This window comes from Paramisgurnus dabryanus, chromosome 18 (genome assembly GCF_030506205.2).
Source record: "Paramisgurnus dabryanus chromosome 18, PD_genome_1.1, whole genome shotgun sequence".
NCBI classification, from domain to species: domain Eukaryota; kingdom Metazoa; phylum Chordata; class Actinopteri; order Cypriniformes; family Cobitidae; genus Paramisgurnus; species Paramisgurnus dabryanus.
This window is the reverse complement of record NC_133354.1, coordinates 28,862,588-28,884,342: the sequence shown is the minus strand read 5'-3', so window position 1 is coordinate 28,884,342 and position 21,755 is coordinate 28,862,588. Positions and strand designations below refer to the sequence as shown.

At 45.3% G+C, this 21,755-nt stretch overlaps 2 protein-coding genes, 21 non-coding genes and 1 pseudogene across 23 annotated transcripts; 3 read left to right on the top strand and 21 right to left on the bottom strand.

The window, feature by feature from the left end:
• The first annotated feature begins 652 nt into the window (after window positions 1-652).
• On the top strand, window positions 653-3,652 carry LOC141280999 (uncharacterized). The gene has a single exon (XM_073812548.1). It carries the CDS (start codon window positions 653-655, stop codon window positions 3,647-3,649), a length of 2,997 nt encoding a protein of 998 aa, XP_073668649.1. The 3' UTR covers window positions 3,650-3,652.
• Window positions 3,653-3,744: 92 nt separating this feature from the next.
• trnat-cgu (transfer RNA threonine (anticodon CGU)) lies at window positions 3,745-3,818 on the bottom strand. Its single transcript has one exon. It is a non-coding gene; the product is annotated as a tRNA-Thr (tRNA).
• A 232-nt stretch (window positions 3,819-4,050) lies between these two features.
• trnat-agu (transfer RNA threonine (anticodon AGU)) lies at window positions 4,051-4,124 on the bottom strand. Its single transcript has one exon. It is a non-coding gene; the product is annotated as a tRNA-Thr (tRNA).
• A 100-nt stretch (window positions 4,125-4,224) lies between these two features.
• Window positions 4,225-4,314, bottom strand: trnar-ucu (transfer RNA arginine (anticodon UCU)). The gene is given in 2 exon segments: window positions 4,225-4,260; window positions 4,278-4,314. It is a non-coding gene; the product is annotated as a tRNA-Arg (tRNA).
• A 1,259-nt stretch (window positions 4,315-5,573) lies between these two features.
• Window positions 5,574-5,647, bottom strand: trnat-ugu (transfer RNA threonine (anticodon UGU)). The gene has a single exon. It is a non-coding gene; the product is annotated as a tRNA-Thr (tRNA).
• A 232-nt stretch (window positions 5,648-5,879) lies between these two features.
• On the bottom strand, window positions 5,880-5,953 carry trnat-agu (transfer RNA threonine (anticodon AGU)). Its single transcript has one exon. It is a non-coding gene; the product is annotated as a tRNA-Thr (tRNA).
• A 100-nt stretch (window positions 5,954-6,053) lies between these two features.
• Window positions 6,054-6,143, bottom strand: trnar-ucu (transfer RNA arginine (anticodon UCU)). The gene is given in 2 exon segments: window positions 6,054-6,089; window positions 6,107-6,143. It is a non-coding gene; the product is annotated as a tRNA-Arg (tRNA).
• Window positions 6,144-7,378: 1,235 nt separating this feature from the next.
• LOC141281018 (uncharacterized) lies at window positions 7,379-10,061 on the top strand (annotated as a pseudogene).
• Window positions 10,062-10,153: 92 nt separating this feature from the next.
• trnat-cgu (transfer RNA threonine (anticodon CGU)) lies at window positions 10,154-10,227 on the bottom strand. Its single transcript has one exon. It is a non-coding gene; the product is annotated as a tRNA-Thr (tRNA).
• A 232-nt stretch (window positions 10,228-10,459) lies between these two features.
• Window positions 10,460-10,533, bottom strand: trnat-agu (transfer RNA threonine (anticodon AGU)). The gene has a single exon. It is a non-coding gene; the product is annotated as a tRNA-Thr (tRNA).
• Window positions 10,534-10,633: 100 nt separating this feature from the next.
• Window positions 10,634-10,723, bottom strand: trnar-ucu (transfer RNA arginine (anticodon UCU)). Its single transcript is given in 2 exon segments — window positions 10,634-10,669; window positions 10,687-10,723. It is a non-coding gene; the product is annotated as a tRNA-Arg (tRNA).
• A 1,561-nt stretch (window positions 10,724-12,284) lies between these two features.
• Window positions 12,285-12,358, bottom strand: trnat-agu (transfer RNA threonine (anticodon AGU)). The gene has a single exon. It is a non-coding gene; the product is annotated as a tRNA-Thr (tRNA).
• Window positions 12,359-12,459: 101 nt separating this feature from the next.
• Window positions 12,460-12,549, bottom strand: trnar-ucu (transfer RNA arginine (anticodon UCU)). The gene is given in 2 exon segments: window positions 12,460-12,495; window positions 12,513-12,549. It is a non-coding gene; the product is annotated as a tRNA-Arg (tRNA).
• Window positions 12,550-13,808: 1,259 nt separating this feature from the next.
• Window positions 13,809-13,882, bottom strand: trnat-ugu (transfer RNA threonine (anticodon UGU)). The gene has a single exon. It is a non-coding gene; the product is annotated as a tRNA-Thr (tRNA).
• A 232-nt stretch (window positions 13,883-14,114) lies between these two features.
• Window positions 14,115-14,188, bottom strand: trnat-agu (transfer RNA threonine (anticodon AGU)). The gene has a single exon. It is a non-coding gene; the product is annotated as a tRNA-Thr (tRNA).
• A 101-nt stretch (window positions 14,189-14,289) lies between these two features.
• Window positions 14,290-14,379, bottom strand: trnar-ucu (transfer RNA arginine (anticodon UCU)). The gene is given in 2 exon segments: window positions 14,290-14,325; window positions 14,343-14,379. It is a non-coding gene; the product is annotated as a tRNA-Arg (tRNA).
• Window positions 14,380-15,155: 776 nt separating this feature from the next.
• LOC141280998 (uncharacterized) lies at window positions 15,156-18,294 on the top strand. Its single transcript, XM_073812547.1, has one exon. The coding sequence runs from the start codon at window positions 15,298-15,300 to the stop codon at window positions 18,292-18,294; it is 2,997 nt and encodes a 998-aa protein (XP_073668648.1). The 5' UTR covers window positions 15,156-15,297.
• A 95-nt stretch (window positions 18,295-18,389) lies between these two features.
• On the bottom strand, window positions 18,390-18,463 carry trnat-cgu (transfer RNA threonine (anticodon CGU)). The gene has a single exon. It is a non-coding gene; the product is annotated as a tRNA-Thr (tRNA).
• A 232-nt stretch (window positions 18,464-18,695) lies between these two features.
• Window positions 18,696-18,769, bottom strand: trnat-agu (transfer RNA threonine (anticodon AGU)). Its single transcript has one exon. It is a non-coding gene; the product is annotated as a tRNA-Thr (tRNA).
• A 101-nt stretch (window positions 18,770-18,870) lies between these two features.
• trnar-ucu (transfer RNA arginine (anticodon UCU)) lies at window positions 18,871-18,960 on the bottom strand. The gene is given in 2 exon segments: window positions 18,871-18,906; window positions 18,924-18,960. It is a non-coding gene; the product is annotated as a tRNA-Arg (tRNA).
• Window positions 18,961-20,219: 1,259 nt separating this feature from the next.
• trnat-ugu (transfer RNA threonine (anticodon UGU)) lies at window positions 20,220-20,293 on the bottom strand. The gene has a single exon. It is a non-coding gene; the product is annotated as a tRNA-Thr (tRNA).
• Window positions 20,294-20,525: 232 nt separating this feature from the next.
• On the bottom strand, window positions 20,526-20,599 carry trnat-agu (transfer RNA threonine (anticodon AGU)). The gene has a single exon. It is a non-coding gene; the product is annotated as a tRNA-Thr (tRNA).
• Window positions 20,600-20,700: 101 nt separating this feature from the next.
• trnar-ucu (transfer RNA arginine (anticodon UCU)) lies at window positions 20,701-20,790 on the bottom strand. Its single transcript is given in 2 exon segments — window positions 20,701-20,736; window positions 20,754-20,790. It is a non-coding gene; the product is annotated as a tRNA-Arg (tRNA).
• An 813-nt stretch (window positions 20,791-21,603) lies between these two features.
• trnat-ugu (transfer RNA threonine (anticodon UGU)) lies at window positions 21,604-21,677 on the bottom strand. Its single transcript has one exon. It is a non-coding gene; the product is annotated as a tRNA-Thr (tRNA).
• Between the last annotated feature and the right edge of the window lie 78 nt (window positions 21,678-21,755).

Below are 21,755 nucleotides of genomic sequence, written 5' to 3'. Positions count from 1 at the left end.
GAACAATTCGTTTACAAGACATGGTCTTTGGACAGCAATGCCAGGGCATCCTAAAATTGCACGGCTTTCTTTTCATTTAGACAGGTAAAAGAAAGTTTAATCTGCTTGACGCCATTCTGCCTTTCATGAAGGCCAAAGACCACAACCACTGATAAAAGGCACCACTGCGATTTTGATCACGTAATCTCCCACTTACAAGACAGGTGCTTTGGCCATGGGGACCCTTGAGAACAAAGCCAGGCAAAAGACATGGCGTCCTGACAGGAAATTAAGCCCTATTAGTGAAGGCTTTAGGGTAAAGGTTGTTCATAAATCAGATTGGTCCGTTTTCCAAAAATATCTGGAAGTTATGACAGCTTTCATAACAACCATGAATTATAAGGAGGTTGTATTTCATCTGATAAATAGAAACAAAGGAAGCCCTTAGCAGGCTACAGACTGAAGGCACCGCTGGGATTTTAAAATCTGTTTTGAGGGAGGATGAGTCACAGTAACTCCGCCATGGCCGGTCCCAAGCCCGGGTGAGAAAGGAGGAGGGTTGGGCGTGGGGCCAGCAACCCCACCCCGTAAAACCCCAAACGCTACAGAAACCAAAGCAACAGAAGAATCCAACCAGTGCTTTAATCTGGGAGATGCCTCTACAGGAGGACAAATGACGCAGATTGGTGAAAGCCGCACGGAAGCCAACCAGCTGACGAATCTCCTGACGATAAAAGCAACAACAAAGATCGGAACTTGGAACGTACGAACCATGCACGAAACTGGAAAAGCAGCTCAGGTGGCAAGTGAGATGAACAGATATAACATCCAAGTACTGGGAATCTGTGAGTGCAGATGGAATGGGTCTGGCATGACATCTCTTGCCAGTGGAGAGAAAATCCTATATTCTGGACATGCAGACGAGAACCATGACCACACAGAGGGAGTTGCTATCATGATGTCTCCAGTAGCAGCCAAAACCCTTATGGAATGGCAGCCAGTCTCCTCTAGAATCATGACAGCAAGGTTCAACTCCAAGGGAAGGAAAGTTACACTCATCCAATGCTACTCACCTACTAACGATGCTGACAAGGAAGCAAAAGAAAACTTCTACAATTCCCTCCAGACAGTAGTCAACGAGTTACCCAAGAGAGACATCAAGATATTGATGGGTGACCTGAATGCCAAGATAGGAAAAGACAACCTTGGAAAAGAGTTGATTATGGGAACTCAGGCCCTTGGAGAAATGAATGAAAATGGCGAGCTTTTCACTGACTTTTGTGCTTTTAATGACCTAGTAATTGGTGGCAGTGTATTCCAGCATAAAGACATCCACAAAGAAACCTGGATCTCACCAGACGGAAACACCAAAAACCAGATAGACTACATCAAAATCTCTAGGAAATGGAGAAGAAGCCTGCAAGACACAAGATCCCAACGAGGGGCAGATGTAGCCTCAGACCATCACTTGGTGATTGGAACTATCAAAGTCAAGCTACGAGCCTTCAGAGACATAGCCAACCGACCTCACATCAAGTTTAACACCCAGTGGCTGAAAGAGAAAGACTACAGAGACACCTTTTCAGCCTCCCTGAAAAACAGATTTGAAGCCTTGAACTTGGTGACAGAAGAAACACCATTGGAAGAACACTGGAGCTCCCTAAGAGACACATTGACAGACACGTGCCAAGAAGTGCTGGGCAAAAGAGAATGGACAACAAAGGAATGGCTCTCCAGTGACACATGGCAACTGATAAAGAGCAGAAAAGACATCAAACAGCAGATTAACAGCAACAAGAACGAAGAGGAAAAGAAAGTTCTTCGAGATAAATATACCCAAATAAACAAGAAAGTTAAGAAAAGTGCCAGAAAAGACAAGAGGCTCTTTTATGATGCGCTAGCAACGGAGGCAGAACAGGCAGCAGGAAAGAGGGACCTCAGTACTCTGTATAAGGTCACTAAGACTCTCTCGACTAAGAAAACAAATGTGGACAAACCGGTTAAAGACAGAGTAGGAAACCCCATCAGTAAAGAGAAAGACCAGAGGCAACGATGGGCTGATCACTTTAAAGAACTCCTAAATCAACCCCTGCCATCAGAAAGGCCAGACATCCCCCCTGCAGACTCACCACTCAAAGTCAACACCAACCCACCTACGAAAGCAGAAATCCTAAAAGCCTTGAAGATCTTGAAAAATGGGAAAGCAGCCGGCCCAGATGGAATTCCCCCAGAGGCGCTCAAGGCAGACCTTTCAACCACAGTCAACATGCTGCTGCCTCTACTGCAGAAGGTTTGGAGGGTAGGAAGAGTACCAGCAGACTGGAAAAAAGGACACATGGTAAAACTTCCCAAAAAAGGAGATCTAGGATCCTGCAATAATTGGCGAGGCATCATGCTACTTTCAGTACCGAGCAAAGTACTGACCCGCATTATTCTTGACCGGCTGAAAGACGCAGTGGAAGAAAAACTTAGGCCAGAACAAGCCGGCTTCAGGAAAGAAAAGTCATGTACAGATCAGATAGCCACACTCCGAATCATTATCGAACAATCCTTGGAGTGGCAGTCACCATTGTACCTTAACTTCATTGACTTTCGTCAAGCGTTCGACAGTGTGGACAGGGAAACCATCTGGCAGCTCCTTAACCATTATGGAATCCCTCAAAGTTTCATCACACTGATCCAACAACTTTATGAAGGCGCCACGTGCCAAATTATCCATAACGGCAAATTGACAGAGGAATTTGAGGTGAGAACAGGAGTCCGGCAAGGATGCATGCTCTCCCCAATGATCTTTCTGTTGGTGGTCGACTGGGTGATGCATCAGACAACTAAAACAGGAAAAACCGGAATCCAGTGGTCCATTAATCAATCTCTTGAAGACTTGGACTTTGCAGATGACTTGTGCCTAATGTCACAGAAATGCCAACATATGCAACAGAAAACCGATAACCTAGTCCATGAAGCATCCAAGACTGGACTGCAGATCAACTTAGAAAAGACTGTTATCATGACACTGTTTAAAAAGCAGCAGCAGCCAATCACCCTTGGAGACAGCGAGCTGAAAGAAGTCACTTCTTTCACCTACCTGGGCAGCATGGTATCTGCAAGAGGAGGTTCTGATGAGGACATCAAAGCCAGAATTGGGAAAGCTAGATACGCCTTTATTACCTTGAGACCAGTCTGGAGGTCAACATCCCTATCTGTCCGTAACAAAATACGAATTTTCAACAGCAACGTTAAATCTGTCCTCCTTTATGGCTCAGAGACCTGGAGAGTCACCAACACCCTAACCAACAAACTCCAAGTATTTGTCAATGGCTGCCTTCGCAGCTTACTGAAGATTAGGTGGACAGACAAACTAACAAACACTGATTTGTGGCAGCGGACAAACCAAGATCCCATCAAGCAGCAGATTGCCAGGCGTAAATGGCGATGGATAGGACACCCCCTGCTGAAGCCCCCACAGGACATCACCCGGCAGGCTTTGCAGTGGAATCCTCAGGGAAAGAGACGGGTCGGTCGCCCTAAGACCACCTGGAGACGATCCTGCGAAGAGGAAATGAAGAAGTGCAACCTGTCGTGGGGTGAACTGAAAAAGGCTGTCCAGAATAGACTGCGTTGGAGAGCTGTTGTTGAGGCCCTTTGTTCCACGGGGAATCCAAGGAGATAAGTAAGTAAGTAAGTAATGAGTCACAGTATGAAGAGATACAACAATGTGACAAGAAAGCCACTGAGTGGGGGCCGAGGACCGCAAACATCGTAAGAAGGCACCACTGGGATTCGAACCCAGGATCTCCTGTTTACGAGACAGGTGCTTTGACCGGCTAAGCCATGGCGCCCTACCAGGAATCTCTTCCAGAGTTAAGTCCTATCAGTGAAGGTTTTATGCTCGAGGGCGTCCATGAATTGGATTATATTGGTCCGTTAGGGAGAAAACTAGAAAGTTTTGCCCAAAGTACAGGCCTTTCACTGAAAACAGACCGCTGTCGTGACAACTCTGAATTATCAGGATGTACCATATCTCAACTGAGAAACAGCCAAAGAAACTGACCTTAGTTGGCCACATGATAAAGGCTCCGCTGGGATTCGAACCCAGGATCTCCTGTTTACTAGACAGGCGCTTTAACCAACTAAGCCACGGCGCCACCTTCCGTCTGCCGATTGTGGAAGGGTGAGTCACAGTATGAACAGGAACAACAATGTAAGATGAAATGCATTGAGCAGGGTCTTCGGAGCTAAAACCCGCGACTCTGGTGGGACTCGAACCCACAACCTTTGAATCACATCAACTCATAATCTAGAAGTCCAATGCGCTATCCATTGCGCCACAGAGCCTACATGCAAAAGCACTGATGTTTTGCACACAATTCTGGATGACGACAGATTTGAATTATTATTAGCTTTTGTATTTTTCAGCCCAAGAGTTACAATTACTATTTTTACCTTCTGCTCTTTCCATATGCCAATGAGCACAATTGTCAAATGGAAGGCATTTTTGGGATACGAATTCAGGATCTCCAGATGAAAGGACAGGAACTTTCACCAGCCAATGGTGTGCAACCTTACGTCACATGTCTTCAGATCTTTTGAAAACAGGAACAAGACTGTCATATTTTCTTTTTGGACCTCCTGCCTTTCATGTGGAACGGAGAAACAGCAACTAAAAGGATGGAATCACTTGGAATTGAACAATCTGTTTACAAGACATGATCACTGAACAGCTATGCCAGGACATCCTTAAACTCCATGGCTATATTTTAATTAAACCAAGTACAAGAAAGTCAAACCTCCTTGTGGACCTCTTTTCTCCAAATTAAACCGGAGAACAGCCGTTGAAAGGAAGGCATGGCTTGAAATTCAACAGTCTGTTGACAAGACAGGCCCTTTGACCGGCTGATGCTGTGCACCCTGACGTCACATGGCTTCAGGTCTATTGAAAACGGGAACATTTCAGTCGTATTTTCTGCCCGGACCTCCTGCCTTTTATGTAGATGGGAGAGCAGAGACTGACAAAGGAAGGAAACGCTGGGATTCGAACAATTCGTTTACAAGACATGGTCTTTGGACAGCAATGCCAGGGCATCCTAAAATTGCACGGCTTTCTTTTCATTTAGACAGGTAAAAGAAAGTTTAATCTGCTTGACGCCATTCTGCCTTTCATGAAGGCCAAAGACCACAACCACTGATAAAAGGCACCACTGCGATTTTGATCACGTAATCTCCCACTTACAAGACAGGTGCTTTGGCCATGGACACCCTTGAGAACAAAGCCAGGCAAAAGACATGGCGTCCTGACAGGAAATTAAGTCCTATTAGTGAAGGCTTTAGGGTAAAGGTTGTTCATAAATCAGATTGGTCCGTTTTCCAAAAATATCTGGAAGTTATGACAGCTTTCATAACAACCATGAATTATAAGGAGGTTGTATTTCATCTGATAAACAGAAACAAAGAAAGCCCTTAGCAGGCTACAGACTGAAGGCACCGCTGGGATTTTAAAATCTGTTTTGAGGGAGGATGAGTCACAGTATGAAGAGATACAACAATGTGACAAGAAAGCCACTGAGTGGGGGCCGAGGACCGCAAACATGGTAAGAAGGCACCACTGGGATTCGAACCCAGGATCTCCTGTTTACAAGACAGGCGCTTTGACCGGCTAAGCCATGGCGCCCTACCGGGAATCTCTTCCAGAGTTAAGTCCTATCAGTGAAGGTTTTATGCTCGAGGGCGTCCATGAATTGGATTATATTGGTCCGTTAGGGAGAAAACTAGAAAGTTTTGCCCAAAGTACAGGCCTTTCGCTGAAAACAGACCGCTGTCGTGACAACTCTGAATTATCAGGATGTACCATATCTCAACTGAGAAACAGCCAAAGAAAAAGACCTTAGTTGGCCACATGATAAAGGCTCCGCTGGGATTCGAACCCAGGATCTCCTGTTTACTAGACAGGCGCTTTAACCAACTAAGCCACGGCGCCACCCTCCATCTGCCGATTGTGGAAGGGTGAGTCACAGTATGAACAGGAACAACAATGTAAGATGAAATGCATTGAGCAGGGTCTTCGGCGCTACAACCCTCAACTCTGGTGGGACTCGAACCCACAACCTTTGAATCACATCAACTCATAATCTAGAAGTCCAATGCGCTATCCATTGCGCCACAGAGCCTACATGCAAAAGCACTGATGTTTTGCACATAATTCTGGATGAAAACAGATTTAAATTATTATTAGCTTTTGTATTTTCCAGCCCAAGAGTTACAATTACTATTTTTACCTTCTGCTTTTTCCATATGCCAATGAGCACAATTGTCAAATGGAAGGCATTTTTGGGATACGAACGGGAACATTTCAGTCGTATTTTCTGCCCGGACCTCCTGCCTTTCATGTAGATGGGAGAGCAGAGACTGACAAAGGAAGGAAACGCTGGGATTCGAACAATTCGTTTACAAGACATGGTCTTTGGACAGCAATGCCAGGGCATCCTAAAATTGCACGGCTTTCTTTTCATTTAGACAGGTAAAAGAAAGTTTAATCTGCTTGACGCCATTCTGCCTTTCATGAAGGCCAAAGACCACAACCACTGATAAAAGGCACCACTGCGATTTTGATCACGTAATCTCCCACTTACAAGACAGGTGCTTTGGCCATGGGGACCCTTGAGAACAAAGCCAGGCAAAAGACATGGCGTCCTGACAGGAAATTAAGCCCTATTAGTGAAGGCTTTAGGGTAAAGGTTGTTCATAAATCAGATTGGTCCGTTTTCCAAAAATATCTGGAAGTTATGACAGCTTTCATAACAACCATGAATTATAAGGAGGTTGTATTTCATCTGATAAATAGAAACAAAGGAAGCCCTTAGCAGGCTACAGACTGAAGGCACCGCTGGGATTTTAAAATCTGTTTTGAGGGAGGATGAGTCACAGTAACTCCGCCATGGCCGGTCCCAAGCCCGGGTGAGAAAGGAGGAGGGTTGGGCGTGGGGCCAGCAACCCCACCCCGTAAAACCCCAAACGCTACAGAAACCAAAGCAACAGAAGAATCCAACCAGTGCTTTAATCTGGGAGATGCCTCTACAGGAGGACAAATGACGCAGATTGGTGAAAGCCGCACGGAAGCCAACCAGCTGACGAATCTCCTGACGATAAAAGCAACAACAAAGATCGGAACTTGGAACGTACGAACCATGCACGAAACTGGAAAAGCAGCTCAGGTGGCAAGTGAGATGAACAGATATAACATCCAAGTACTGGGAATCTGTGAGTGCAGATGGAATGGGTCTGGCATGACATCTCTTGCCAGTGGAGAGAAAATCCTATATTCTGGACATGCAGACGAGAACCATGACCACACAGAGGGAGTTGCTATCATGATGTCTCCAGTAGCAGCCAAAACCCTTATGGAATGGCAGCCAGTCTCCTCTAGAATCATGACAGCAAGGTTCAACTCCAAGGGAAGGAAAGTTACACTCATCCAATGCTACTCACCTACTAACGATGCTGACAAGGAAGCAAAAGAAAACTTCTACAATTCCCTCCAGACAGTAGTCAACGAGTTACCCAAGAGAGACATCAAGATATTGATGGGTGACCTGAATGCCAAGATAGGAAAAGACAACCTTGGAAAAGAGTTGATTATGGGAACTCAGGCCCTTGGAGAAATGAATGAAAATGGCGAGCTTTTCACTGACTTTTGTGCTTTTAATGACCTAGTAATTGGTGGCAGTGTATTCCAGCATAAAGACATCCACAAAGAAACCTGGATCTCACCAGACGGAAACACCAAAAACCAGATAGACTACATCACAATCTCTAGGAAATGGAGAAGAAGCCTGCAAGACACAAGATCCCAACGAGGGGCAGATGTAGCCTCAGACCATCACTTGGTGATTGGAACTATCAAAGTCAAGCTACGAGCCTTCAGAGACATAGCCAACCGACCTCACATCAAGTTTAACACCCAGTGGCTGAAAGAGAAAGACTACAGAGACACCTTTTCAGCCTCCCTGAAAAACAGATTTGAAGCCTTGAACTTGGTGACAGAAGAAACACCATTGGAAGAACACTGGAGCTCCCTAAGAGACACATTGACAGACACGTGCCAAGAAGTGCTGGGCAAAAGAGAATGGACAACAAAGGAATGGCTCTCCAGTGACACATGGCAACTGATAAAGAGCAGAAAAGACATCAAACAGCAGATTAACAGCAACAAGAACGAAGAGGAAAAGAAAGTTCTTCGAGATAAATATACCCAAATAAACAAGAAAGTTAAGAAAAGTGCCAGAAAAGACAAGAGGCTCTTTTATGATGCGCTAGCAACGGAGGCAGAACAGGCAGCAGGAAAGAGGGACCTCAGTACTCTGTATAAGGTCACTAAGACTCTCTCGACTAAGAAAACAAATGTGGACAAACCGGTTAAAGACAGAGTAGGAAACCCCATCAGTAAAGAGAAAGACCAGAGGCAACGATGGGCTGATCACTTTAAAGAACTCCTAAATCAACCCCTGCCATCAGAAAGGCCAGACATCCCCCCTGCAGACTCACCACTCAAAGTCAACACCAACCCACCTACGAAAGCAGAAATCCTAAAAGCCTTGAAGATCTTGAAAAATGGGAAAGCAGCCGGCCCAGATGGAATTCCCCCAGAGGCGCTCAAGGCAGACCTTTCAACCACAGTCAACATGCTGCTGCCTCTACTGCAGAAGGTTTGGAGGGTAGGAAGAGTACCAGCAGACTGGAAAAAAGGACACATGGTAAAACTTCCCAAAAAAGGAGATCTAGGATCCTGCAATAATTGGCGAGGCATCATGCTACTTTCAGTACCGAGCAAAGTACTGACCCGCATTATTCTTGACCGGCTGAAAGACGCAGTGGAAGAAAAACTTAGGCCAGAACAAGCCGGCTTCAGGAAAGAAAAGTCATGTACAGATCAGATAGCCACACTCCGAATCATTATCGAACAATCCTTGGAGTGGCAGTCACCATTGTACCTTAACTTCATTGACTTTCGTCAAGCGTTCGACAGTGTGGACAGGGAAACCATCTGGCAGCTCCTTAACCATTATGGAATCCCTTAAAGTTTCATCACACTGATCCAACAACTTTATGAAGGCGCCACGTGCCAAATTATCCATAACGGCAAATTGACAGAGGAATTTGAGGTGAGAACAGGAGTCCGGCAAGGATGCATGCTCTCCCCAATGATCTTTCTGTTGGTGGTCGACTGGGTGATGCATCAGACAACTAAAACAGGAAAAACCGGAATCCAGTGGTCCATTAATCAATCTCTTGAAGACTTGGACTTTGCAGATGACTTGTGCCTAATGTCACAGAAATGCCAACATATGCAACAGAAAACCGATAACCTAGTCCATGAAGCATCCAAGACTGGACTGCAGATCAACTTAGAAAAGACTGTTATCATGACACTGTTTAAAAAGCAGCAGCAGCCAATCACCCTTGGAGACAGCGAGCTGAAAGAAGTCACTTCTTTCACCTACCTGGGCAGCATGGTATCTGCAAGAGGAGGTTCTGATGAGGACATCAAAGCCAGAATTGGGAAAGCTAGATACGCCTTTATTACCTTGAGACCAGTCTGGAGGTCAACATCCCTATCTGTCCGTAACAAAATACGAATTTTCAACAGCAACGTTAAATCTGTCCTCCTTTATGGCTCAGAGACCTGGAGAGTCACCAACACCCTAACCAACAAACTCCAAGTATTTGTCAATGGCTGCCTTCGCAGCTTACTGAAGATTAGGTGGACAGACAAACTAACAAACGCTGATTTGTGGCAGCGGACAAACCAAGATCCCATCAAGCAGCAGATTGCCAGGCGTAAATGGCGATGGATAGGACACCCCCTGCTGAAGCCCCCACAGGACATCACCCGGCAGGCTTTGCAGTGGAATCCTCAGGGAAAGAGACGGGTCGGTCGCCCTAAGACCACCTGGAGACGATCCTGCGAAGAGGAAATGAAGAAGTGCAACCTGTCGTGGGGTGAACTGAAAAAGGCTGTCCAGAATAGACTGCGTTGGAGAGCTGTTGTTGAGGCCCTTTGTTCCACGGGGAATCCAAGGAGATAAGTAAGTAAGTAAGTAATGAGTCACAGTATGAAGAGATACAACAATGTGACAAGAAAGCCACTGAGTGGGGGCCGAGGACCGCAAACATCGTAAGAAGGCACCACTGGGATTCGAACCCAGGATCTCCTGTTTACGAGACAGGTGCTTTGACCGGCTAAGCCATGGCGCCCTACCAGGAATCTCTTCCAGAGTTAAGTCCTATCAGTGAAGGTTTTATGCTCGAGGGCGTCCATGAATTGGATTATATTGGTCCGTTAGGGAGAAAACTAGAAAGTTTTGCCCAAAGTACAGGCCTTTCACTGAAAACAGACCGCTGTCGTGACAACTCTGAATTATCAGGATGTACCATATCTCAACTGAGAAACAGCCAAAGAAACTGACCTTAGTTGGCCACATGATAAAGGCTCCGCTGGGATTCGAACCCAGGATCTCCTGTTTACTAGACAGGCGCTTTAACCAACTAAGCCACGGCGCCACCTTCCGTCTGCCGATTGTGGAAGGGTGAGTCACAGTATGAACAGGAACAACAATGTAAGATGAAATGCATTGAGCAGGGTCTTCGGAGCTAAAACCCGCGACTCTGGTGGGACTCGAACCCACAACCTTTGAATCACATCAACTCATAATCTAGAAGTCCAATGCGCTATCCATTGCGCCACAGAGCCTACATGCAAAAGCACTGATGTTTTGCACACAATTCTGGATGAAGACAGATTTAAATTATTATTAGCTTTTGTATTTTTCAGCCCAAGAGTTACAATTACTATTTTTACCTTCTGCTCTTTCCATATGCCAATGAGCACAATTGTCAAATGGAAGGCATTTTTGGGATACGAATTCAGGATCTCCAGATGAAAGGACAGGAACTTTCACCAGCCAATGGTGTGCAACCTTACGTCACATGTCTTCAGATCTTTTGAAAACAGGAACAAGACTGTCATATTTTCTTTTTGGACCTCCTGCCTTTCGTGTGGAACGGAGAAACAGCAACTAAAAGGATGGAATCACTTGGAATTGAACAATCTGTTTACAAGACATGATCACTGAACAGCTATGCCAGGACATCCTTAAACTCCATGGCTATATTTTAATTAAACCAAGTACAAGAAAGTCAAACCTCCTTGTGGACCTCTTTTCTCCAAATTAAACCGGAGAACAGCCGTTGAAAGGAAGGCATGGCTTGAAATTCAACAGTCTGTTGACAAGACAGGCCCTTTGACCGGCTGATGCTGTGCACCCTAACGTCACATGGCTTCAGGTCTATTGAAAACGGGAACATTTCAGTCGTATTTTCTGCCCGGACCTCCTGCCTTTCATGTAGATGGGAGAGCAGAGACTGACAAAGGAAGGAAACGCTGGGATTCGAACAATTCGTTTACAAGACATGGTCTTTGGACAGCAATGCCAGGGCATCCTAAAATTGCACGGCTTTCTTTTCATTTAGACAGGTAAAAGAAAGTTTAATCTCCTTGACGCCATTCTGCTTTTCATGAAGGCCAAAGACCACAACCACTGATAAAAGGCACCACTGCGATTTTGATCACGTAATCTCCCACTTACAAGACAGGTGCTTTGGCCATGGACACCCTTGAGAACAAAGCCAGGCAAAAGACATGGCGTCCTGACAGGAAATTAAGCCCTATTAGTGAAGGCTTTAGGGTAAAGGTTGTCCATAAATCAGATTGGTCCGTTTTCCAAAAATATCTGGAAGTTATGACAGCTTTCATAACAACCATGAATTATAAGGAGGTTGTATTTCATCTGATAAACCGAAACAAAGAAAGCCCTTAGCAGGCTACAGACTGAAGGCACCGCTGGGATTTTAAAATCTGTTTTGAGGGAGGATGAGTCACAGTATGAAGAGATACAACAATGTGACAAGAAAGCCACTGAGTGGGGGCCGAGGACCGCAAACATGGTAAGAAGGCACAGGATTTGAACCCAGGATCTCCTGTTTACAAGACAGGCGCTTTGACCGGCTAAGCCATGGCGCCCTACCGGGAATCTCTTCCAGAGTTAAGTCCTATAAGTGAAGGTTTTATGCTCGAGGGCGTCCATGAATTGGATTATATTGGTCCGTTAGGGAGAAAACTAGAAAGTTTTGCCCAAACTACAGGCCTTTCGCTGAAAACAGACCGCTGTCGTGACAACTCTGAATTATCAGGATGTACCATATCTCAACTGAGAAACAGCCAAAGAAACAGACCTTAGTTGGCCACATGATAAAGGCTCCGCTGGGATTCGAACCCAGGATCTCCTGTTTACTAGACAGGCGCTTTAACCAACTAAGCCACGGCGCCACCCTCCATCTGCCGATTGTGGAAGGGTGAGTCACAGTATGAACAGGAACAACAATGTAAGATGAAATGCATTGAGCAGGGTCTTCGGAGCTAAAACCCCACGACTCTGGTGGGACTCGAACCCACAACCTTTGAATCACATCAACTCATAATCTAGAAGTCCAATGCGCTATCCATTGCGCCACAGAGCCTACATGCAAAAGCACTGATGTTTTGCACACAATTCTGGATGACGACAGATTTGAATTATTATTAGCTTTTGTATTTTTCAGCCCAAGAGTTACAATTACTATTTTTACCTTCTGCTCTTTCCATATGCCAATGAGCACAATTGTCAAATGGAAGGCATTTTTGGGATACGAATTCAGGATCTCCAGATGAAAGGACAGGAACTTTCACCAGCCAATGGTGTGCAACCTTACGTCACATGTCTTCAGATCTTTTGAAAACAGGAACAAGACTGTCATATTTTCTTTTTGGACCTCCTGCCTTTCATGTGGAACGGAGAAACAGCAACTAAAAGGATGGAATCACTTGGAATTGAACAATCTGTTTACAAGACATGATCACTGAACAGCTATGCCAGGACATCCTTAAACTCCATGGCTATATTTTAATTAAACCAAGTACAAGAAAGTCAAACCTCCTTGTGGACCTCTTTTCTCCAAATTAAACCGGAGAACAGCCGTTGAAAGGAAGGCATGGCTTGAAATTCAACAGTCTGTTGACAAGACAGGCCCTTTGACCGGCTGATGCTGTGCACCCTGACGTCACATGGCTTCAGGTCTATTGAAAACGGGAACATTTCAGTCGTATTTTCTGCCCGGACCTCCTGCCTTTTATGTAGATGGGAGAGCAGAGACTGACAAAGGAAGGAAACGCTGGGATTCGAACAATTCGTTTACAAGACATGGTCTTTGGACAGCAATGCCAGGGCATCCTAAAATTGCTCGGCTTTCTTTTTATTTAGACAGGTAAAAGAAAGTTTAATCTGCTTGACGCCATTCTGCCTTTCATGAAGGCCAAAGACCACAACCACTGATAAAAGGCACCACTGCGATTTTGATCACGTAATCTCCCACTTACAAGACAGGTGCTTTGGCCATGGACACCCTTGAGAACAAAGCCAGGCAAAAGACATGGCGTCCTGACAGGAAATTAAGTCCTATTAGTGAAGGCTTTAGGGTAAAGGTTGTTCATAAATCAGATTGGTCCGTTTTCCAAAAATATCTGGAAGTTATGACAGCTTTCATAACAACCATGAATTATAAGTAGGTTGTATTTCATCTGATAAACAGAAACAAAGAAAGCCCTTAGCAGGCTACAGACTGAAGGCACCGCTGGGATTTTAAAATCTGTTTTGAGGGAGGATGAGTCACAGTATGAAGAGATACAACAATGTGACAAGAAAGCCACTGAGTGGGGGCAGAGGACCGCAAACATCGTAAGAAGGCACCACTGGGATTCGAACCCAGGATCTCCTGTTTACAAGACAGGCGCTTTGACCGGCTAAGCCATGGCGCCCTACCGGGAATCTCTTCCAGAGTTAAGTCCTATCAGTGAAGGTTTTATGCTCGAGGGCGTCCATGAATTGGATTATATTGGTCCGTTAGGGAGAAAACTAGAAAGTTTTGCCCAAAGTACAGGCCTTTCGCTGAAAACAGACCGCTGTCGTGACAACTCTGAATTATCAGGATGTGCCATATCTCAACTGAGAAACAGCCAAAGAAACGGACCTTAGTTGGCCACATGATAAAGGCTCCGCTGGGATTCGAACCCAGGATCTCCTGTTTACTAGACAGGCGCTTTAACCAACTAAGCCACGGCGCCAACCTCCATCTGCCGATTGTGGAAGGGTGAGTCACAGTATGAACAGGAACAACAATGTAAGATGAAATGCATTGAGCAGGGTCTTCGGAGCTAAAACCCTGCGACTCTGGTGGGACTCGAACCCACAACCTTTGAATCACATCAACTCATAATCTAGAAGTCCAATGCGCTATCCATTGCGCCACAGAGCCTACATGCAGAAGCACTGATGTTTTGCACACAATTCTGGATGAAGACAGATTTAAATTATTATTAGCTTTTGTATTTTTCAGCCCAAGAGTTACAATTACTATTTTTACCTTCTGCTTTTTCCATATGCCAATGAGCACAATTGTCAAATGGAAGGCATTTTTGGGATACGAACGGGAACATTTCAGTCGTATTTTCTGCCCGGACCTCCTGCCTTTCATGTAGATGGGAGAGCAGAGACTGACAAAGGAAGGAAACGCTGGGATTCGAACAATTCGTTTACAAGACATGGTCTTTGGACAGCAATGCCAGGGCATCCTAAAATTGCACGGCTTTCTTTTCATTTAGACAGGTAAAAGAAAGTTTAATCTGCTTGACGCCATTCTGCATTTCATGAAGGCCAAAGACCACAACCACTGATAAAAGGCACCACTGCGATTTTGATCACGTAATCTCCCACTTACAAGACAGGTGCTTTGGCCATGGGGACCCTTGAGAACAAAGCCAGGCAAAAGACATGGCGTCCTGACAGGAAATTAAGTCCTATAAGTGAAGGCTTTAGGGTAAAGGTTGTTCATAAATCAGATTGGTCCGTTTTCCAAAAATATCTGGAAGTTATGACAGCTTTCATAACAACCATGAATTATAAGGAGGTTGTATTTCATCTGATAAATAGAAACAAAGGAAGCCCTTAGCAGGCTACAGACTGAAGGCACCGCTGGGATTTTAAAATCTGTTTTGAGGGAGGATGAGTCACAGTAACTCCGCCATGGCCGGTCCCAAGCCCGGGTGAGAAAGGAGGAGGGTTGGGCGTGGGGCCAGCAACCCCACCCCGTAAAACCCCAAACGCTACAGAAACCAAAGCAACAGAAGAATCCAACCAGTGCTTTAATCTGGGAGATGCCTCTACAGGAGGACAAATGACGCAGATTGGTGAAAGCCGCACGGAAGCCAACCAGCTGACGAATCTCCTGACGATAAAAGCAACAACAAAGATCGGAACTTGGAACGTACGAACCATGCACGAAACTGGAAAAGCAGCTCAGGTGGCAAGTGAGATGAACAGATATAACATCCAAGTACTGGGAATCTGTGAGTGCAGATGGAATGGGTCTGGCATGACATCTCTTGCCAGTGGAGAGAAAATCCTATATTCTGGACATGCAGACGAGAACCATGACCACACAGAGGGAGTTGCTATCATGATGTCTCCAGTAGCAGCCAGAACCCTTATGGAATGGCAGCCAGTCTCCTCTAGAATCATGACAGCAAGGTTCAACTCCAAGGGAAGGAAAGTTACACTCATCCAATGCTACTCACCTACTAACGATGCTGACAAGGAAGCAAAAGAAAACTTCTACAATTCCCTCCAGACAGTAGTCAACGAGTTACCCAAGAGAGACATCAAGATATTGATGGGTGACCTGAATGCCAAGATAGGAAAAGACAACCTTGGAAAAGAGTTGATTATGGGAACTCAGGCCCTTGGAGAAATGAATGAAAATGGCGAGCTTTTCACTGACTTTTGTGCTTTTAATGACCTAGTAATTGGTGGCAGTGTATTCCAGCATAAAGACATCCACAAAGAAACCTGGATCTCACCAGACGGACACACCAAAAACCAGATAGACTACATCACAATCTCTAGGAAATGGAGAAGAAGCCTGCAAGACACAAGATCCCAACGAGGGGCAGATGTAGCCTCAGACCATCACTTGGTGATTGGAACTATCAAAGTCAAGCTACGAGCCTTCAGAGACATAGCCAACCGACCTCACATCAAGTTTAACACCCAGTGGCTGAAAGAGAAAGACTACAGAGACACCTTTTCAGCCTCCCTGAAAAACAGATTTGAAGCCTTGAACTTGGTGACAGAAGAAACACCATTGGAAGAACACTGGAGCTCCCTAAGAGACACATTGACAGACACGTGCCAAGAAGTGCTGGGCAAAAGAGAATGGACAACAAAGGAATGGCTCTCCAGTGACACATGGCAACTGATAAAGAGCAGAAAAGACATCAAACAGCAGATTAACAGCAACAAGAACGAAGAGGAAAAGAAAGTTCTTCGAGATAAATATACCCAAATAAACAAGAAAGTTAAGAAAAGTGCCAGAAAAGACAAGAGGCTCTTTTATGATGCGCTAGCAACGGAGGCAGAACAGGCAGCAGGAAAGAGGGACCTCAGTACTCTGTATAAGGTCACTAAGACTCTCTCGACTAAGAAAACAAATGTGGACAAACCGGTTAAAGACAGAGTAGGAAACCCCATCAGTAAAGAGAAAGACCAGAGGCAACGATGGGCTGATCACTTTAAAGAACTCCTAAATCAACCCCTGCCATCAGAAAGGCCAGACATCCCCCCTGCAGACTCACCACTCAAAGTCAACACCAACCCACCTACGAAAGCAGAAATCCTAAAAGCCTTGAAGATCTTGAAAAATGGGAAAGCAGCCGGCCCAGATGGAATTCCCCCAGAGGCGCTCAAGGCAGACCTTTCAACCACAGTCAACATGCTGCTGCCTCTACTGCAGAAGGTTTGGAGGGTAGGAAGAGTACCAGCAGACTGGAAAAAAGGACACATGGTAAAACTTCCCAAAAAAGGAGATCTAGGATCCTGCAATAATTGGCGAGGCATCATGCTACTTTCAGTACCGAGCAAAGTACTGACCCGCATTATTCTTGACCGGCTGAAAGACGCAGTGGAAGAAAAACTTAGGCCAGAACAAGCCGGCTTCAGGAAAGAAAAGTCATGTACAGATCAGATAGCCACACTCCGAATCATTATCGAACAATCCTTGGAGTGGCAGTCACCATTGTACCTTAACTTCATTGACTTTCGTCAAGCGTTCGACAGTGTGGACAGGGAAACCATCTGGCAGCTCCTTAACCATTATGGAATCCCTCAAAGTTTCATCACACTGATCCAACAACTTTATGAAGGCGCCACGTGCCAAATTATCCATAACGGCAAATTGACAGAGGAATTTGAGGTGAGAACAGGAGTCCGGCAAGGATGCATGCTCTCCCCAATGATCTTTCTGTTGGTGGTCGACTGGGTGATGCATCAGACAACTAAAACAGGAAAAACCGGAATCCAGTGGTCCATTAATCAATCTCTTGAAGACTTGGACTTTGCAGATGACTTGTGCCTAATGTCACAGAAATGCCAACATATGCAACAGAAAACCGATAACCTAGTCCATGAAGCATCCAAGACTGGACTGCAGATCAACTTAGAAAAGACTGTTATCATGACACTGTTTAAAAAGCAGCAGCAGCCAATCACCCTTGGAGACAGCGAGCTGAAAGAAGTCACTTCTTTCACCTACCTGGGCAGCATGGTATCTGCAAGAGGAGGTTCTGATGAGGACATCAAAGCCAGAATTGGGAAAGCTAGATACGCCTTTATTACCTTGAGACCAGTCTGGAGGTCAACATCCCTATCTGTCCGTAACAAAATACGAATTTTCAACAGCAACGTTAAATCTGTCCTCCTTTATGGCTCAGAGACCTGGAGAGTCACCAACACCCTAACCAACAAACTCCAAGTATTTGTCAATGGCTGCCTTCGCAGCTTACTGAAGATTAGGTGGACAGACAAACTAACAAACACTGATTTGTGGCAGCGGACAAACCAAGATCCCATCAAGCAGCAGATTGCCAGGCGTAAATGGCGATGGATAGGACACACCCTGCGGAAGCCCCCACAGGACATCACCCGGCAGGCTTTGCAGTGGAATCCTCAGGGAAAGAGACGGGTCGGTCGCCCTAAGACCACCTGGAGACGATCCTGCGAAGAGGAAATGAAGAAGTGCAACCTGTCGTGGGGTGAACTGAAAAAGGCTGTCCAGAATAGACTGCGTTGGAGAGCTAATGTTGAGGCCCTTTGTTCCACGGGGAATCCAAGGAGATAAGTAAGTAAGTAAGTAATGAGTCACAGTATGAAGAGATACAACAATGTGACAAGAAAGCCACTGAGTGGGGGCCGAGGACCGCAAACATCGTAAGAAGGCACCACTGGGATTCGAACCCAGGATCTCCTGTTTACGAGACAGGCGCTTTGACCGGCTAAGCCATGGCGCCCTACCGGGAATCTCTTCCAGAGTTAAGTCCTATCAGTGAAGGTTTTATGCTCGAGGGCGTCCATGAATTGGATTATATTGGTCCGTTAGGGAGAAAACTAGAAAGTTTTGCCCAAAGTACAGGCCTTTCACTGAAAACAGACCGCTGTCGTGACAACTCTGAATTATCAGGATGTACCATATCTCAACTGAGAAACAGCCAAAGAAACTGACCTTAGTTGGCCACATGATAAAGGCTCCGCTGGGATTCGAACCCAGGATCTCCTGTTTACTAGACAGGCGCTTTAACCAACTAAGCCACGGCGCCACCTTCCGTCTGCCGATTGTGGAAGGGTGAGTCACAGTATGAACAGGAACAACAATATAAGATGAAATGCATTGAGCAGGGTCTTCGGAGCTAAATCCCTGCGACTCTGGTGGGACTCGAACCCACAACCTTTGAATCACATCAACTCATAATCTAGAAGTCCAATGCGCTATCCATTGCGCCACAGAGCCTACATGCAAAAGCACTGATGTTTTGCACACAATTCTGGATGAAGACAGATTTAAATTATTATTAGCTTTTGTATTTTTCAGCCCAAGAGTTACAATTACTATTTTTACCTTCTGCTCTTTCCATATGCCAATGAGCACAATTGTCAAATGGAAGGCATTTTTGGGATACGAATTCAGGATCTCCAGATGAAAGGACAGGAACTTTCACCAGCCAATGGTGTGCAACCTTACGTCACATGTCTTCAGATCTTTTGAAAACAGGAACAAGACTGTCATATTTTCTTTTTGGACCTCCTGCCTTTCGTGTGGAACGGAGAAACAGCAACTAAAAGGATGGAATCACTTGGAATTGAACAATCTGTTTACAAGACATGATCACTGAACAGCTATGCCAGGACATCCTTAAACTCCATGGCTATATTTTAATTAAACCAAGTACAAGAAAGTCAAACCTCCTTGTGGACCTCTTTTCTCCAAATTAAACCGGAGAACAGCCGTTGAAAGGAAGGCATGGCTTGAAATTCAACAGTCTGTTGACAAGACAGGCCCTTTGACCGGCTGATGCTGTGCACCCTAACGTCACATGGCTTCAGGTCTATTGAAAACGGGAACATTTCAGTCGTATTTTCTGCCCGGACCTCCTGCCTTTCATGTAGATGGGAGAGCAGAGACTGACAAAGGAAGGAAACGCTGGGATTCGAACAATTCGTTTACAAGACATGGTCTTTGGACAGCAATGCCAGGGCATCCTAAAATTGCACGGCTTTCTTTTCATTTAGACAGGTAAAAGAAAGTTTAATCTCCTTGACGCCATTCTGCCTTTCATGAAGGCCAAAGACCACAACCACTGATAAAAGGCACCACTGCGATTTTGATCACGTAATCTCCCACTTACAAGACAGGTGCTTTGGCCATGGACACCCTTGAGAACAAAGCCAGGCAAAAGACATGGCGTCCTGACAGGAAATTAAGCCCTATTAGTGAAGGCTTTAGGGTAAAGGTTGTTCATAAATCAGATTCTTCCGTTTTCCAAAAATATCTGGAAGTTATGACAGCTTTCATAACAACCATGAATTATAAGGAGGTTGTATTTCATCTGATAAACAGAAACAAAGAAAGCCCTTAGCAGGCTACAGACTGAAAGCACCACTGGGATTTTAAAATCTGTTTTGAGGGAGGATGAGTCACAGTATGAAGAGATACAACAATGTGACAAGAAAGCCACTGAGTGGGGGCGGAGGACCGCAAACATGGTAAGAAGGCACCACTGGGATTTGAACCCAGGATCTCCTGTTTACAAGACAGGCGCTGTGACCGGCTAAGCCATGGCGCCCTACTGGGAATCTCTTCCAGAGTTAAGTCCTATCAGTGAAGGTTTTATGCTCAAGGGTGTCCATGAATTGGATTATATTGGTCCGTTAGGGAGAAAACTAGAAAGTTTTGCCCAAAGTACAGGCCTTTCGCTGAAAACAGACCGCTGTCGTGACAACTCTGAATTATCAGGATGTACCATATCTCAACTGAGAAACAGCCAAAGAAACGGACTTTAGTTGGCCACATGATAAAGGCTCCGCTGGGATTCGAACCCAGGATCTCCTGTTTACTAGACAGGCGCTTTAACCAACTAAGCCACGGCGCCACAATCCACCTGCCGATTGTGGAAGGGTGAGTCACAGTATGAACAGGAACAACAATGTAAGATGAAATGCATTGAGCAGGGTCTTCAGAGCTAAAACCCTGCGACTCTGGTGGGACTCGAACCCACAACCTTTGAATCACATCAACTCATAATCTAGAAGTCCAATGCGCTATCCATTGCGCCACAGAGCCTACATGCAAAAGCACTGATGTTTTGCACACAATTCTGGATGAAGACAGATTTAAATTATTATTAGCTTTTGTATTTTTCAGCCCAAGAGTTACAATTACTATTTTTACCTTCTGCTCTTTCCATATGCCAATGAGCACAATTGTCAAATGGAAGGCATTTTTGGGATACGAATTCAGGATCTCCAGATGAAAGGACAGGAACTTTCACCAGCCAATGGTGTGCAACCTTACGTCACATGTCTTCAGATCTTTTGAAAACAGGAACAAGACTGTCATATTTTCTTTTTGGACCTCCTGCCTTTCGTGTGGAACGGAGAAACAGCAACTAAAAGGATGGAATCACTTGGAATTGAACAATCTGTTTACAAGACATGATCACTGAACAGCTATGCCAGGACATCCTTAAACTCCATGGCTATATTTTAATTAAACCAAGTACAAGAAAGTCAAACCTCCTTGTGGACCTCTTTTCTCCAAATTAAACCGGAGAACAGCCGTTGAAAGGAAGGCATGGCTTGAAATTCAACAGTCTGTTGACAAGACAGGCCCTTTGACCGGCTGATGCTGTGCACCCTAACGTCACATGGCTTCAGGTCTATTGAAAACGGGAACATTTCAGTCGTATTTTCTGCCCGGACCTCCTGCCTTTCATGTAGATGGGAGAGCAGAGACTGACAAAGGAAGGAAACGCTGGGATTCTCAAAACAGATTTTAAAATCTGTTTTGAGGGAGGATGAGTCACAGTATGAAGAGATACAACAATGTGACAAGAAAGCCACTGAGTGGGGGCCGAGGACCGCAAACATCGTAAGAAGGCACCACTGGGATTCGAACCCAGGATCTCCTGTTTACAAGACAGGCGCTTTGACCGGCTAAGCCATGGCGCCCTACCGGGAATTTCTTCCAGAGTTAAGTCCTATCGGTGAAGGTTTTATGCTCGAGGGCGTCCATGAATTGGATTATAT